Raw genomic sequence first — 16418 nt, forward strand, 5'->3', positions numbered from 1 at the left:
TTTTCTGAGTTTTTTGTGAACGAGAAGTAAGTACCTTGTACGTTTTGATGAATGAGTTTGCTGCTATCACAATATGTGAATCCATTATCGCATCTTTTGAAGTTATTGACTTAGAAACTTTAGTTATTTATACCACCAAGGAGCCATAGATCATGTGACAACAATAACACCTCGATAATTAAATCCTTTCCTGAGAAAAAGGCGTTTTAACAGACGAACAGATAAACACTCAGATAACAAATGGCAAAAAAACCCTTTCATGTGATATAATAAAAAATTACCTATTTTCAGACTTTTCCCTTTACTTTTACTGTGAAAGCTTCTTGTTTATAAAATTTCAAGATTCTAGGTGAACTGGAAGTGCAATATAGGTTTTAATGAGTGATCACTTATTATTGGTTTCATTGTCTTAAGTTTACTGCAAATTAATTAAAGAGAATTTTACAATAGATACTTTTCGCTCTTATAACGTATCTCCTGTGGTCAATCTGCAAATATGTATACTTATGTTTCTACATTTTTGATTGTTTCAGATTAAAAACAGTATTTTGTTCATAAAGTTGGCTTGAATTTACTAACGATATTTGTGCCTCTTGTTCACATATTTAGGAAACCACTGCTTCTTCTCTCTTGGTTAGCAGAGGTTGATGCCAGTAGAAAATTTGTTAGACATATACGCTTGGCAGTAACGAATGTTCTTCTCCCATCAACCTCCGCTAACCGAGAGGGAAGAAGTAGTGGTTTCCAAAATATGTGAACAAGAGGCAGGAACACCTTAAATAAACTGCACGCCAACTTTAAAGACAAAATACTGTTTTTTATATAAAGCAATAAAAAATGTGCAAACATTAGTATCCATGTTTGCAGAATGACCACAAGAGAAGCTTTACAAATAAAAGCGAAAACCGTCTGCAGTAAAACTCTCTTTAATTAATTTTAGTAACGTTAAGATGGAGATTATTAATAATAATTTAACAGCTCCTGCAGATGATGGACATGCAAATAAAAATATTTTGCGAGTATCAGAATGTGTGACATAAATGGCAGTATATTTTGACTGAATTGACGTAGAAACTATAGCTTTTCTTAGACCATCAAGGAACCACAGATTTTAGTGTGTGACTTAAATTTAATCCTGATATGTCTACCAGTTGTTGAGAAAAAGAGTTTTTAACAGTCGGACAGACAGAAAGACAGACAGGAAGAGAACAGAATAATCTTTTGAAGATTCCATTTATACCGATTGAGTAATGGAATCCCTAAAAAATGCAGCTAACACTGGAAAATAAATGTTACATTATTTTTTTAAATATCAATAAAGATGCCGAAACCTTTCGTAACGAATATGTCGGCTATAATAAAAATAAATGTTCTCAAAAATAAGGAAGCATACAGCTTTAATGGTAAATATTACACTAAGTACTCAGTCCCTTCACTTATATGTACACTGATCTAGTACACCACCTGAAAAAAAGAAATGAAGTACCCAGAAGACGTGGTCAGATGTCAATGTAACATTGTACGGGTATACAGGGTTTGTAAATAAGTAAGAGTTGTAGATTCTCTGTAAGAGATAGAATGGTAGCCACAGTGCATTAGTGTTGTATGTGGTTATTGTTGCTACCAGACCTAGAGTATACTAGGTGTCCATGGCGAATGGTCAGTATTCAGAGATATGACAGGAACGATCATTCGAAACCAAATTTCTAGTAACAATAGGCTCTAAAATGCGTATCTTAGGAACTATGAACACTTGTTCTTCATCTTCGGTACTGGCGGACCAAAACAAGAAGAAAATGTCTAACAATCATCATACCTTAAAAGCTATGAGCACTTGCTTGATAGAACAGTCGCGTTTGACAGTAACGAAGATGAAGTAGTGGACATAGCTTTTTATGTATGCAGTTAAGAACCCAGGATTATTAAACTTTTTTACATGAGGTGATTTTTCCTGTCCTGGCGTTCTGACAGGAGTTTAGCGGCAGAGGACTAGGAATTCACCATCCAATACGTGGGCTGCACTAAAAGTCAAAGCACTATCGTAGGAGTGTTGCCGTGGCCGGGAAGCATTGGCGTCGCATTGGGTTCAGTGATGGGTGGCAGTTCTGCACTACTCTGGATGACCGAGTATTTCGGCGATCTGGGGAGAGGTTCCATTGTGCCAACGTTTTCGAAGGGCACGGACGTATTACTTCAGGAGTCATGGTGTGGGAATCCATTGGGTATGAGTTCAGGTTATGGCTGGTGGTGACTGAGGGAGCTCTGAAGTCATAATCGTACACCATGTGTTCTCATTTGTTAACATGGCGGTGCTATACGTCAACAGGACAATGCTCGTCCACTCATGGCACGAGTAATGCTGAGTGGCGGGTAATGCTGAGACATTCCCGTGGTCAGCAAGTTCCTCAATTCTGTGAGGGAACTCACCGGACGCTTGCTCCGTCTCAGTGCCAGTATCCAGCTATATCAAGGTTGAGTTACAAGGTTGTGGTCCAGTTTTCCCCATGAGAGGATAAAACGGCTTTGTGACACCCTTCCCAAACGAATCAGCGCCTCCACCATGGCCAGAAGCGGAAGGGGGGAGGGAGGGGGAGGAAGGGACTGCAGTGTTATGCTGTTGAGTGGGACCATAATGGAAAGGTCTTTGTAAATCAGCCTCGGTTTCTGTAATTACGTAACAGCCCATACTCTTTAGTTCCATTTCCTCTTCCACCTCCAATTCTCGGTACTTCAGTTTTTGTCAGGCAGTGTATTACGTGATTAAGCGCTTTACTCGTTTCCAGTGAAACAAAGCAAATAGCAAGGAAAATGATCACAGTTATTTACCAATTGTAGTTTCCTGAGATTGTACCTCCTTCACGTAAGGTAACACATTTTAAAACGAGAAAACTAAGTACTCTGCAAATTATGAAGTTTGTAGTAGATGCCACGTTTAGCTAACAGTTCTGCATGCTTTCCTATTTCAGCAACCTTTCCGTGACTGATCACGCAAATGAGGTCAGCGTCCTGAATTGTAGAGAGCCTGTGGGCAATTGTTATGCAAGTCCGACCCTCTTTCGCCTTATCTAGTGCCTCTTGAACAATCTGAAAAAATTAAAAGATAAATGTTACTTTCACGATTGTTACGTACTCTCAGCCGAAGGTAAAAATTAATTACTAAGATCTAAAGATGGTCATTACTGACGGGAATAAATTATCCGATTACAAATAAACATTTTGGTCCAATACTGGAAGTACAATATAGCAAATATTTTTCTGGATCACTGGGAACTTTTTCGTGACTGCGTCACAACGTGCAAAAATTAAAGAAAATACATGCAGCAGACGAAGGCAGGTACATAATATTTCAGGCAACAAAGTTGTCTAAAATAAAACTGAAAATGTCATTTGACATGAGAGGAAAAAAATTTAGGGAAACTGAAAATTAAATTACTCAAAAGGATGTTATTAGCTATTATGAAAGAAACGAATGCACTTATTGCAAGCCAAGCTAATAAATGGGATCATCATTTGGGCAATCCATGTATTTACGAAGTGAGTTATAAAGTGAAGTAATAAAATATTTATCATATACCTTTTCACTCTCCGTGTCCAGAGCTGAAGTTGCTTCATCCAGTAAAAGAACACGTGGATTTCGAACCAAAGCCCTTGCAATTGCTACCCGTTGTTTCTGACCTCCACTGAGCTGTGTACCTTTCTCACCCATGCGTGTCTCGTATCCCTGTATCAAAAAATTAAAATTAAAATTAATACAGAACAGACAGAGTTGCAAAAAGCTTCAATAATTTATGCCAAGTTCACTCCCATTATACAGAGTCGGTAATACCTGTGGCAAAGCTGTAATGAATTTGTGGATATTAGCTTTCTTCGCCACTTCGATTATTTCATCCATGGAAACATCGCGACTGTTGTCACCATAAGCAATGTTTTCCGAAATAGTTCTGTCAAAGAGAACTGGCTCCTGTTGAACGAGACCCAGTTGAGACCGCAGTGCAGCCATTTTAACTTTAGACACGTCGTGTTTGTCTAGGGCCTGGAAACAAAACGAATTTTGATGTTAAATGGAAAGGAAATGTACTGTTGATTTTAGTGTCTTGAAACACGCCTTGAAGAAATTATCCAAGGAAATCAATCATCCAAGGAAACAACTTTTACTTTTACATTTATGTTCACACTATGACTATGTGCAGAATATTTTTATTTAGTACAAATATTTGTTATTTGAGTAATGAGTGGAAAGCACAAGACGTTTTCATGTATAACTGTAGATTTGTTTTATTTGCCACAACTTCCTATTTAATGGGGTGTTAGGACCATTGAACTACTGCTAGCTCCCATTCATGGAGACACCGTTAAATTACTTAAGGACATCATGTATACCAACAATATTAGTATTTATTTATTTTACTAGCAAGAAATACGTGAAAGAGGCCGTTCCTGTTCCTCTGATACGTACATAAATATAATTTAAAGTACAAATATTGCATATTGTAATCAAAATCTGCAGTTAAATGCTTAACAAATTATATTAATTCATTCTAGCATTTGAAATTATTCTAGCGAGTTAAAAACAGTGGTTAATTAGTGTAATAATATTGCTATCATCCGCACTCTTATTTGTTATGCAGTTAATTCCGATCATCCAATGAAGAGCTACCAGTAGTGAAAGACACAACGTCATCACCTCCAACAATAATGGAAGGGGCGTTAGGTTCACCAAAATGCTTAGAAATCTCTGCAAGATTACCAAAAACCGCAAAGGGCATAGGAAAATACCCTGGCCCCAGTCGTTTGGCTGTTCCTTTAGCAGACATTTCTTCTATCTCCAAAGCTGCCACGTCACTGAACGCCAGGTCCACAAAGGTCACACAAAAAACTTCATCTCTAAACAAGGATCAGTTAGGACGTAGCGCTAACCCTCTCGCTATCCTAAAGAAAATGTTACTATAGAGAGTTAAACGAAACAGAAGAAAAGCACCAACACCAATGACTGGTTTCATGAGCTATATCAAAACCCATTAGCGAAAGACATGATTCAGAGCATAGCATGTAGGAAGTAGCTGCATGAAAATTGCGTTGGATTTAGTAAGAATGATAAAAGATTCTTTTTCTTCTTAAATTGCAGACAGGCTATATCCTTGCGTTATGGAAAAGAGTTTGGACTGCCTCATAGTTTGACAACAATGATACGCCTTGAAAATTATTTCATAAAGTTGCCCATATTTCACTTAATTTCATAATAATGTCAGGTTATAATTGTACTGCAGTTCTATATTGGTCTAATTTAGTCCTTTTTATGTTCAGAATCAACACCTTAATTCATATGAAAATGGATTTCCATTTAATCATCTTTCTATTTTCTAAATTATACTGTATGGCCATAATCAAATTCACCCAACCGTTCTATACTCGAATGATAGGTGTTTAATCACGAAATTTCTGATATACATTCATGAAATTCATCTGCTCTACTAATGGAAACGGATGTCCATGAATAGACATTTACGAAAAATAATTCGGCATTTTTTTCCTGATTATGTTAATGGGACTTCAGGATTAACCGTTATAGCGTCCAATGTAGGTTACCTGAAGAAGTCTGACATTCAGTTTCACAACATTTGAAACATCGGATTTCCTTAATTTCGAGACAAAAGTTAACTGGTCTATTGAAGACAACTTCCCCCATACATTAGTTTTTCTTTCTAGCTTCGTTCCTTTTCCCTACAGCAGATTTAGAGTATGATGCTCACTTTGTACCTACCTATGTCCTGCTTACTCACATCGATAAATCTTTGTACCCAGAACTTTGGAAAGACTGAACGCTCAAATATATATACCAAATTTTCAGAGTATTTACAGTTAGATACAGCTGGTTATTCTGGTAAGTGTATAGTGTTGGAACATCGTATATTCTTAGTTATCACCCATAAAAATCCAATGTACGTCACATGTAAGGAAATGCTTTCAATAGACACGCCCAGTTTGCACTGGCCCTCCCCGGGGGCGAATAACATTCTACTGAAGTCATATTACACTAATAGTTGCACTTTTAACTGTAGTACTGCATACTCAAGTTGAAAAAATCATCATGCCACTTTTATAGAATGGATTCGCTATCAATGTTATGTAGATAACAGCTCTGAATACACTAGATTGGGAAATGGGGCTTACGTGGAATTACTACTGAGCCAATCTTTTGCATAACAGCTGCCGTAAAGTAGGCGATGGAACTTACCGTACTCATCGGCATTTTGTAAACTCTCATCTCAAGTCTTTCTTCAGTTTCAGAGTCTGAGATATTTGGACTCTATGTTAGCAACACAATTAGGGTACCAATTTTAGTACAAGGCGTCTTTTTAGTTCCATATGCTAGATAACGATGTATTCCTAGAATGAGAGGGAAGTTATGTACACGATGTTTCTTTACCATTAGAGTTCACCCGCTTCTTTCAGTTTTGATCTATGACAAAAGATTAGTCTTTCTTTGCTATGGTAACACTTTTGGGTAGGAATTTCCCACGTTGTCAACGAGTTAACTGGCGAGAGGTGAACAAAGATATAAAACTGACCAATCAATTATGTTTTCGATTTTAATTTAATGCGTGCCGAACACGTTTAATAATGATTCAATCTCTACAACAGAATGAAAACACTAACTATAGTTTAATGCCACAGGAAATTTCGTCTCCTAGGTCTCGGGTAAGTTCACATGCATCATCACGGATCTAAATGTCCAGAAAAAATTCACATACTGGGCACTTGAAAATCACCTCCTTTGAAACGAAACAGTTAGGCACTGGGATTGTCTCCGTAGATGGTGCATATATTTTGAGGAGATTCTGTTTCATTTCCTTCTCTATTAACCTTTGAAGATGAACATGTTAGAAGCAGGCTAATTTTTCTACATGATACTCTTACCTACACAGATTCACAAATTTCAGAAAACTTTGTTCACACCTATAAAATTCCAAATACATTTACAAGCACCGTATTCCAGAAAGTGAGCTAAGTTTTTTTCCATAGTCAGGAAATAAGACGTAGAGGCGGTGGTGAATCCAATTTAATGCTTCAGAGAAGTTTCTGGTGGTGATCGCTTAACGTTGCCTTTCTCCGAGTTGTTATGCAGTGTTCAGTGTTTATAAATGCCACACATTTGTAAATGAATTGTACCTATTGAAACAGACAATGCAAAACTAAAAAAAAATTGCGATATCGCTGTGTCAACTCGACGACTTTTGGATAAAGAACGAACTAGCGAGAAAGCGAGATATGTATATTTACACGAGGGTGACATAGACCGGCAACCACATGAACTGTCTACTTACAATTGGCGCCAAGGTAAATTTTTAGATTCGATGCGTACGTTAAAACTGATCAAAAGTTTTTATTTTCATTCATATAGAAGAATCGTATGAATCATTTTGATACTCCTTTGATGAGGACGTGCTGAAATGAAATGCCGCTGAATATTTATGTGAAAACTGTTAAGGCTTTTTAAATAGAACAAACGTTATCAGCTTTAAACATCTTCATTCTTCATTTGTACAAATATGCACTCCTCCGCCGCTAGAGGGATCCGAATCGTAGCTTGTAACATGGCGGTATGTAACGTAACAACTATGTCGCTGCGTGAGAAACTGCGTACTGTAATCGGTTTCGAACTCTATGAGTTCGTCCACACATGGTGCACCTTCTCCTTCAGCATAATAATGCCGGACCATACACGAGTGCTGTATCAGCAATAATCCGATGCCTTGGATTCACTGTCATCGATTATCCTCCACACAGTCCCAACTCGGACCTGTCCGAATTTCACCTGTTTCCAAAACTTAAACATCTTTGAGGACTTAACAGATGAGGCAGTGCAAGCAGAGGTGAGACTGTGTTTCCATCAACGAAGTCAAACATCTCACACTGACAGTATCAACAAACTGGTCACTCACTGGGAGCAATGTGTACGTCAGGGCAGGGTGACTATGTTGAGAAATAAAAGTTAATAATGTTCGCTTTATTTTAAACAACTTTAAGAGATTTCACATAAGAAATTCGGTGGCACTACTATCCACCATGCTCTCGTAGATCCATCCAGTGTACAATTCACGATTTTAGCCAGCACATGGGAGTAAAGTCTCGTGTTTAGGAACGTTCCGCCACAACGTTCCCTCCCTACGTGTGCTAAACAGAATGGCAGAGACAGATGTCACACTGTAAATATTTAGATGCTGTGGTAGCGAAGAGAGAGTCTCAGTCCAGTTTGTAAGAGCAGTGGTAGCTGGTCGCACTCACCACAGAACCGGAGGCTGCGTCGTAGAACCTCTCGAGCAGCTGAATGCAGGTGGACTTGCCGCAGCCAGAGGGTCCTACCAGTGCCACCGTCTGGCCGATTCTCACCTCTAGGTTGAGGCCCTTGAGCACCATCACGCCAGGCCGCGTCGGGTACCAGAACTCCACGTCCGAGTAGCTCACATTCCCGGCCGCCTTCTGTGGAATGCGAAGGACAAGTAATTATTCAGGCTCTGACGAACAAACTTAGGGTAGTTTTCTTTGTTGAATAAAGAAAAACTTCTGAAGAGGATTAGAATTGGCCTGAGACTTGCATGGTAAATATCCTTAAGAGCAGGACACATCACCACATCATGAAAGAGACAAGAATGGCAGATGAAAATGGGAAAGTCGTCCATCAGTCTTGTACCGTAATTAATGCTGCAGTTCCTCCGTCCAGCAACGAAGTCCTAACTACGAACCTGAAATTTCTAAACTGAATAAAATCAGGATTTTTACGAAACTGATATCTCTAAAGCCAGAATTAACACACTGGTCTAAAATTCAAATATATATCCTACAGTTAATGGTTTTTTAATCTCAGTCCTTGAAGGGCTACTGCTACAGAGATACGATAGTCTAAAACAAAGTTGGAATTGAAAAAAAAGTGCTGCGTATTACCTTATCAACATTGGTACAAACTTTCCAAACTCCTTAGTAAGAGTTTCAGACCCATACTTTCCCGGTCTATACAAGGTCCAAATTGTATGCGCATGATTAAGCAGATCATCGATAACTCACCTTGTAGTGTGGCTATTGAGAAATTCCCCTCAAGAACAAGATAACTCAAATCGCGGTCTCACAGTTTGCTTGGCAAAGAAGAAACCCTGTCCACTTCTCATAGTACTTGAACTTCAAACAACAGATTTGCCAAATTATGTCTGCTTGGGTTGAAAGTTGATTTTTATTTTCAGTTACGTATATAAGACTTATTTACAAGACTGCCTCCTAATTTAAATATTGATGCAGTGAACAACTTTCTGTGAAATATCCGTTTCGCTGCAATCTACATTTCTATGTACCCCGGCAAGGATTTTAAACTGGAAACTCGCGACAGTCCCGCATAAATCTGGATACCTGGCAACTTGTCGGAACAGAAGCATGAATCCAAACTCCTGAGAGAAAACGATGACATATTTGATGGAAGTTGACGCGCTGGAAGGGGTGGTTAGCGAAAGACAGACGGGCACTGTGTAACAGATAGGATTGCTTGAGAACGCACAACAACTCTTCTGTCGATAAGCGAATCGAATTTCTGTACGCCTTCGCATCAGGCGGCGCATGTGTAAGCGTATGTCTCTGCCGCCGACCAGCATCTGTGACCCGCATGCGCAGTACCACCGCGATGGAGCATATAAGGCGGCGCTTGGCATTTTGTCGTGTCTTGTGACTCACTCTGAGGATGGCCGGACGATACGCGGCCGAAATATCATTGGAGGTAATTTTATTTGCGCGGCTGCATGCCCGAAATTTAATGGATTACGATTGTTGATATTCATCCGCGATTATCGGTCACAGTGCTGAGAACATGCACATAAAGGTAGTGAGAATAGCGATACTTACTAGTGCAGTTGAGAGACAAGACGCAGTAGACACAAGCTTTGTTCTTCTGAGCTAAGCACGTCTAAGTATGTATGTCATCATTCAAAATAAACTATTTTTGCACCAGTCGAAGTTACTTCCTGTGCGACTGTACACGTGTGGTTTTACTACGCAGTATCAGATAAACCAGATTCAGCTTAGTGCGCTACTGTGGCAGGAGTGTCTCTAGCGACATAGCCTAAACTCAGCCAACTCCCATCACGATATGTCTCAAAAAGGGGACACTACTCCTATTTGTAAACTCTTCTGTGTCAGCGGGATCAGATACGTCAGCTCCATTTGTGACTAATGCTTACACTATATCAGAGAACTCTGTTCAGAATTTTAGGATGTGCCTTTCTTATCTAAAAGTGCTTTTACAATTAATAAATTATTCTCGGGTTGCGAGGCAGGTCAAGTGATTAACTGCTCACGAGCTGTCGGCAGAGTTCTCCTCTGCCATTTTCAAGTGTTTGACTGTCGTGTGGATGCTAGTGTGTGGTTCTGTGACCGCGCCATCGCCAGTTACGTCAATGGTGCTCCGTCCCACGCCACATACGGTAATGTTTCGGTGGCATGACCGCCGCGACCGCTTCAACACCCCAATCATAGGACCCCAGGCCGTATTCAGCTCCAATCCAACGTCTTTATTGAGGGTTTGTCCGATTCTCCGAAGCAATCTTTATTCCTTCGTTGCTTACAGTATCCCAGAAGCTATTGGTTGCCTTAACGATAGAAGTCTCGTCGAATGCAGTTCGGTGTCCTTTTTCCTGTGCGTGGTCCACTACAGCTGACTTTTCGGGGTAATGTAGGAGGGAACACCTTCCATGTTCTAAGCGGCGGTGTTCAGTTGTGTGGAGAGCCTGACTGACCTTAAAGTATCCACACCCAGAGTATTTTGTGTATTCAAAGTGTTCTTAGGCCTACATTGTATTTCACAGGTAACGTTAGTTGCCTGATCTTCAGTGGGGACCTGGGCACTGTCAATTTTGTGTCTGTTCAGGAGCCGGTTAATCTTCCCTGTTGTTAAGCCACAAAACCGTAGAAAGGCAATCTTTTCCGAGTCTTCATCGGATGCCTTCTGCTTTTGTGGCTTAGGTGAAATTATTGTGAAATTTGTCTGTTGTTTCACTTTTTAACTTTTTTCCTTGAAAACTTGACGTAAGTGATTGAGCTCTCACGGTGGGTTTTCGGCGCTGAGACGGTTTCAGCTTGATTCACCAAGGTCCTCAGGACAGACAGTTTCTGTGCTGGGTGATGGTAGTTGGTGGCGTGCAGATACCGATCCGTGTGGGTGGGCGTGCGTTAAACGCTCTGTCGGGACACCCATTGAGTTCCTTATGTGGCCTTAAGGATTTCCATTAGCCCTTTCTTCTTCATTGCAAGAGTCTCCAAGTCATATTAGACTTTCGGTCGAATTATAGTACAGTAGTGTCTAATTTTGGCGTTTAAGGATATAGATCTCTTATTGCAGATACCTTTCCATAGTTGTTAGACCATTTTCACTTTGATATTGCGCGATTCTAAGGCTGTTTTCTATGATAGGTAGGCTATATCCATTCACCAAGATATTTAAACTTTTCTTTCTGCTTAATTTTTCTCCGTCCGACGTCCAGTTTTCGAGGCGATGCCTTTATATTGGTCATAAAGTGCGTCATCTAAATGAGATTTGAAGCCCTGCCTTCGCTGTCTGTATAATTGACTAAGTTATTTCGATGCCATATCTATGGAGTCTGAAAAGATCATTAGATCACCTGCCTGGCCTTATCCCATTTTCTACCCCTGCATTGCTCATTCCTTACCGCCATTTTCAGATAACGATTTCTAAAGTACAACTGAAGAGCAGAGGCTATGTAGTACATCTCCTTGTCTCACTGCTGTCCCCATTTGAAAGGCATCATACTTCTCTTCACTGAACTTCGCTTTGGATTTGGGGTGTGGTAAGGGTTTTCTCGACGATCACTTTTGTCTTGATACCTAATCTAAACTCTTAAAGAATTTGAAACAGTGTGGTTTGATAAACTGAGTCGTACGCTTTCCTGAAATCGACGAAGATCAGCAAGAATTTCCTGTTCCGGAGTTTCAAGTGTGAAAGGATGAATTTCAGATTCATAACCGGCTCATCATATGATAGTCCGTTCCCGGAAACACTCTTGATATTCTCCCTAGTTATGGATAGATTTGTGCTCCGTCCTGTTTAGTAGAGTTTTTGAGAGGAATCTGTAAGCTGTTAGCACGGGAGAGATGATATGGTAGTTGTTACCATCTGTTCTGTCCCCTGACTTACGTAGTGGATGGACTATGACAGAGGTCCACGCACTTGGGAGTTTTTCGGTTTACCAAATATTTTGACTAACTGAATTAAACTTATCGACTGCCTTATCCCCTGCTTACATCCACAGTTGAACAATTATCAGATCTTCATCGGGTGTCTGGTTGTCCTTTGATGAGCATCCTGATTTCTTCCTTCGCCGTTAGAGACGAACCTGGGTGGATGTTTGGATTGTTTTCGTAAATCAGTAGAGTTTCTGGAGACAAGCAATTCAAACTCGCTAGAATCTGCAGTTACCTTGGTAACTGTGGGCTAGTTTCACTTTGTGGAGCCTTTGAACCGTAAGTTCTGAGGGTTGTATTTGTTCTGATTCTGCTTAAAGATTTCATGGAAGTAATGTGTGTTATTTTTCTGTAATTGTTGCTCAGTCTGTATGAACTGATTCTTTTTAAGCGGACGTTTTACCTTGCAGATGGCTTTTTATACAGATATTTTCGTGTTTAGGAAGTTGACGGCGTTCACTTCATTTTTCTGGAAATTCCTTTTCTGCCAAGCAACCTGTCTTACCTGTAGTGCTGCGCCGCTTTTATTATCCGACTAAGCGTGCTTTCTTGATGTTGTGAGTGGGACAGCCTCCTTAGTTGCTCTGACTATTGCCTCTTCTAGTTGTTCGCACTTCTCCGGATTTAAAGATTCTAACTTGTAGGAAAATTCCTAGTTGCTCCTTAGCTTGTCTCTGTAACACTTATTTTTTCTGGGAGTAATCTCCTTGGTTTCTGTTGGAATTTGATCTTCGAAAGATAGTGATTCAAGTGTAGGTTCGCGTTTCTCAGAGCCTTTACGTTCTAGGTATCTTGTTGAACTTCCCGTGCAATGGACCCGTAGTCAACTTGGATTTCATCAAGGTTGGAGTTGGAGATGTTTGGTCTTCTGTTTTCTTGGTAAACGCTTGAAAGCAGTTTACTTTATTATTATTATTATTATTATTACGCATCACCGATGCTAGCAGCATGATCCTTAAGTATAACAGCCGATTAATAATGATACAGAACTCTCCCACCTTAATTGATGTCGGACACCATGGTAACACTTGTTTAAATAGGCATCAGCAAATCTGGATTCCATCAGTTGCTGCAGACAAAGTTACAACCCGCATTCGCGTCTCCTACTTTGTTCCTACAAAATTGTTTCTTCTTGGCGATGTCGTGCTGTTAGCAAAGGTATTCGCGTCGGTCGTCTGCTGCCATATCCTATTAACGCCAAATGCCGCCGGACTATGCTAATGGACAGATTCGTCGTACGTCCCACATTGATTCCTGCGGTTATATCACACAGTGTTGCTTGTCTGTTAGCACTGACAACTCTACGCAAACGCGGCTGCTTTCGGTCGTTAAGTGGAGGCCATCGGCTACTGCGTTGTCTGTGGTCAGAGATAATGCCTGAAATTTGGTATTCTGGCCACGCTCTTGACACTGTGTGTCTCTGAGTACTGAAACAGAATAACCCATGCGTCTAAATCCAACTACCATTCCTCTTTCAAAGTCTGTTTATTCTCCTCGTGCGGCCGTAATAACGTCGGAAACCATTCCACGTAAATCACTTGAGCATAAATGACAGCTTCGCCAGTTCACTCCCCTTTTAAAGATTTTGTACGCGATACTATCGCCATCCGTATATGCGCATGTTGCTGTCCAGTGACTTTTGTCACTTCAGGGTATAACATAATCCATAGTCACTGTCTATCGCCAGCCGTTGTGACCGAGCGGTTCTAGGCACTTCAGTCCGGAACCGCGCTGCAGGTTCGAATCTTACCTCGGGCATGGATGTGTGTGACGTCCTTAGGTTAGTTAGGTTTAAGTAGTTCCAAGTCTAGGGGACTGATGACCTCAGATGTTAAGTCCCATAGTGCTTAGAGGCATTTGAACCGTTTGAACCATTGTCTGTCTCTATACTGCACAAATGGACCATGTTACTTTAGAGGACTCTTTTGTAGTTCTGATACAGCAGTCGGGGACGAAACAAATCGTCAAAAGACGGTCCCACCCAATTATGTTCGTGGTGGTACCCAGTACTCATTGACAATAGGACCATAAGTGCGATGTCAACGAGTGGTACAAGCGACGCGAATGGCGAGTAGCAATTGAAGAACGTGTTGTGGAGTGATGATGGTACATCGTTGACATTTAGAAAAGGATGCTGCGTCCTGCGCTTTGGCCGACGCAAAGTATTTACTTTAATGTGTCGAATCGACAGGATATTTGGTGCGGGTGGCACGAAGGGCTGCGACTGTTCTTCCTTGTTTGCGCTTGACTTAACAATGAACGCACAAGTTTCTGTAAACGTGTAAGTATCCTTCCCACACAGTCTACCTTTTCTGTTTCTGGGGCAATTAAATCAGATATGTTTTGTGGACAGGGCTCCTCAATTCCCTGGGTGATCACAAATGGCTGGATCAAACAACATTTTCATGTATCGGACCATTTATTCTCAAACCAGTTCCAAACTGTATCTTATGGTTCATTAATATTATCTATAGTTCAATTCTTTTTCTTGGCGGCTCGCGCATGCCCGCCTAGACGCGGGAGATTGCTGCGTTGCCAGTTGCACACGACGCACGCGCCAAGAGAAGCAGCGCCATAGTATAGCATAGTTCGAAAGCTTACGTTTAGGGGGGAGCGCGCAGTTCATGAAGTAAAGCCACCACGGCCGCATTAACCCTTTCGCTGCTACAAAGACGTGCTCCCTGCATTCCGCGCTGTGGGCGATTTGTCACTGCACTGCTCGCCTGTGCAGACACATTGTGTTCCGACTGCTTTGACACTCTTTATCATTCGATTCCACAAAAACTATTTGGCTCAAAAATTTGATTTTTACCTATCTTCTTGACTGATACCTTCCCCCCACAAATGACTTAATTTTGTTTCGATGTTCAACGCAGTTCTTATGCAGCATTAAATATAGTAAACCATTGCACGAAATTTTGAAGAGTTTGCAGAGGTAAAGTCCATAGAGTATACTTTCCGGATGGTCGATTTTAGTTGCCACAATGTTGAGAATGAAATGTGGACAAGATACCTATATATTTCATTTAATTTAAGTACCACATAAGTGTTGTATGTAATATTGAGAAATATTCCACCTTTCGCGACTGTAACAAAAGTTTTACTTAGACTGGGAACGTTTGGCTTTATTTTAAAGCACTTCAATCAATCAAAAGGAAGTAGACAAAATACGTTAAACAAAACTGTGGACTTACGAAAACATTAGGACTTGAATATACCGTCTGTCAGTGAAGTGCTCAGAGCTATGTCAAATATAATTTTGTATGTGGCACACACAAACAGCATTTATTTGCTAAAACACTGATGAGCCAAAACAAACGTTGAATATTGTGCTACCGCAGCACAAAACTACGAAAGGTGACTTGGCAATGGAGGACACAAAATACAGTCCTCTTATGATGCTTCAAAAGAGAGACACGCGTCTGGTCTAAATAAGTCGCTTATTACAGTTGCAGAAGAGGGATATATTTCAATACCATTGGTAAAACTGCGACTGTGGAACTAAAACAAGAAATAGAACATGAATACCATTGTGTATGTGCCATACCTTTCACCGATGGAAGTGCTTTAAAATAAAGCCAAACGCGCCGTGTGTAAATAAAACTTTTATTACAGTCGCGAAAGACGGAATATTTCTCAATATTACGTACGACACCTATGTGGTACTTAAATTAAATGAGATATTGTTATACAGTAAATATTATATGAAATTTAGGTATCTTGTCCACATTTCATTCTCAACATTGTAGCAACTAAAATCGACCATATGGAAAGTATACGCTATGGAGTTTTACCTCTGCAAACTCTTCAAAATTTCGTGCAATGGTTTACTACATTTAATGCTGCACATCAAAACAAAATTAAGTCATTTATGGGGGGAAGGTATCAGTCAAGAAGACGTGTAAAAATCAAATTTTTTGGCCAGATAGTTTTTGTGAAATCGAATTATAAATGTGTCAAAGCAGTGGGAACACCATGTGTCTGCACAGGCGAGAAGTGCAGTGATGACAAAATCGCGCACAGCGCGGAATGCGAGGAGCACGTGTCTGCAGCAGCGAAAAAGTTAATGAAGAGGCAAAGCACTAGAAATTTCATTCAAACGAATAAAATTCGTGAAGTAAGGCACTCCAATATTGTTTTTAAATAAAGAAAATTTTACACAACGCACAAGGTTTGAATTC

At 40.2% G+C, this 16418-nt stretch overlaps 2 protein-coding genes across 2 annotated transcripts in view; both read right to left on the reverse strand.

The window, feature by feature from the left end:
• LOC126473837 (ATP-dependent translocase ABCB1-like) overlaps positions 1-16418 on the reverse strand; it is a 675020-nt gene that overhangs the window by 437373 nt on the left and 221229 nt on the right. The window lies entirely within an intron of this gene.
• LOC126473838 (ATP-dependent translocase ABCB1-like) overlaps positions 2697-16418 on the reverse strand; it is a 234788-nt gene continuing 221066 nt past the window's right edge. The window contains exons 16-19 of the mRNA XM_050101165.1: positions 8287-8481; positions 3827-4033; positions 3575-3721; positions 2697-3084 (exon numbers count right to left, since the gene is read on the reverse strand). Of these exons, the coding sequence (XP_049957122.1) occupies positions 2890-3084; positions 3575-3721; positions 3827-4033; positions 8287-8481 (744 nt within the window). The 3' untranslated portion in view covers positions 2697-2889. The remainder of the gene's footprint in view (positions 3085-3574; positions 3722-3826; positions 4034-8286; positions 8482-16418) is intronic.

The sequence above is a fragment of the Schistocerca serialis genome, chromosome 4, assembly GCF_023864345.2.
Source record: "Schistocerca serialis cubense isolate TAMUIC-IGC-003099 chromosome 4, iqSchSeri2.2, whole genome shotgun sequence".
NCBI classification, from domain to species: Eukaryota; Metazoa; Arthropoda; class Insecta; order Orthoptera; family Acrididae; genus Schistocerca; species Schistocerca serialis.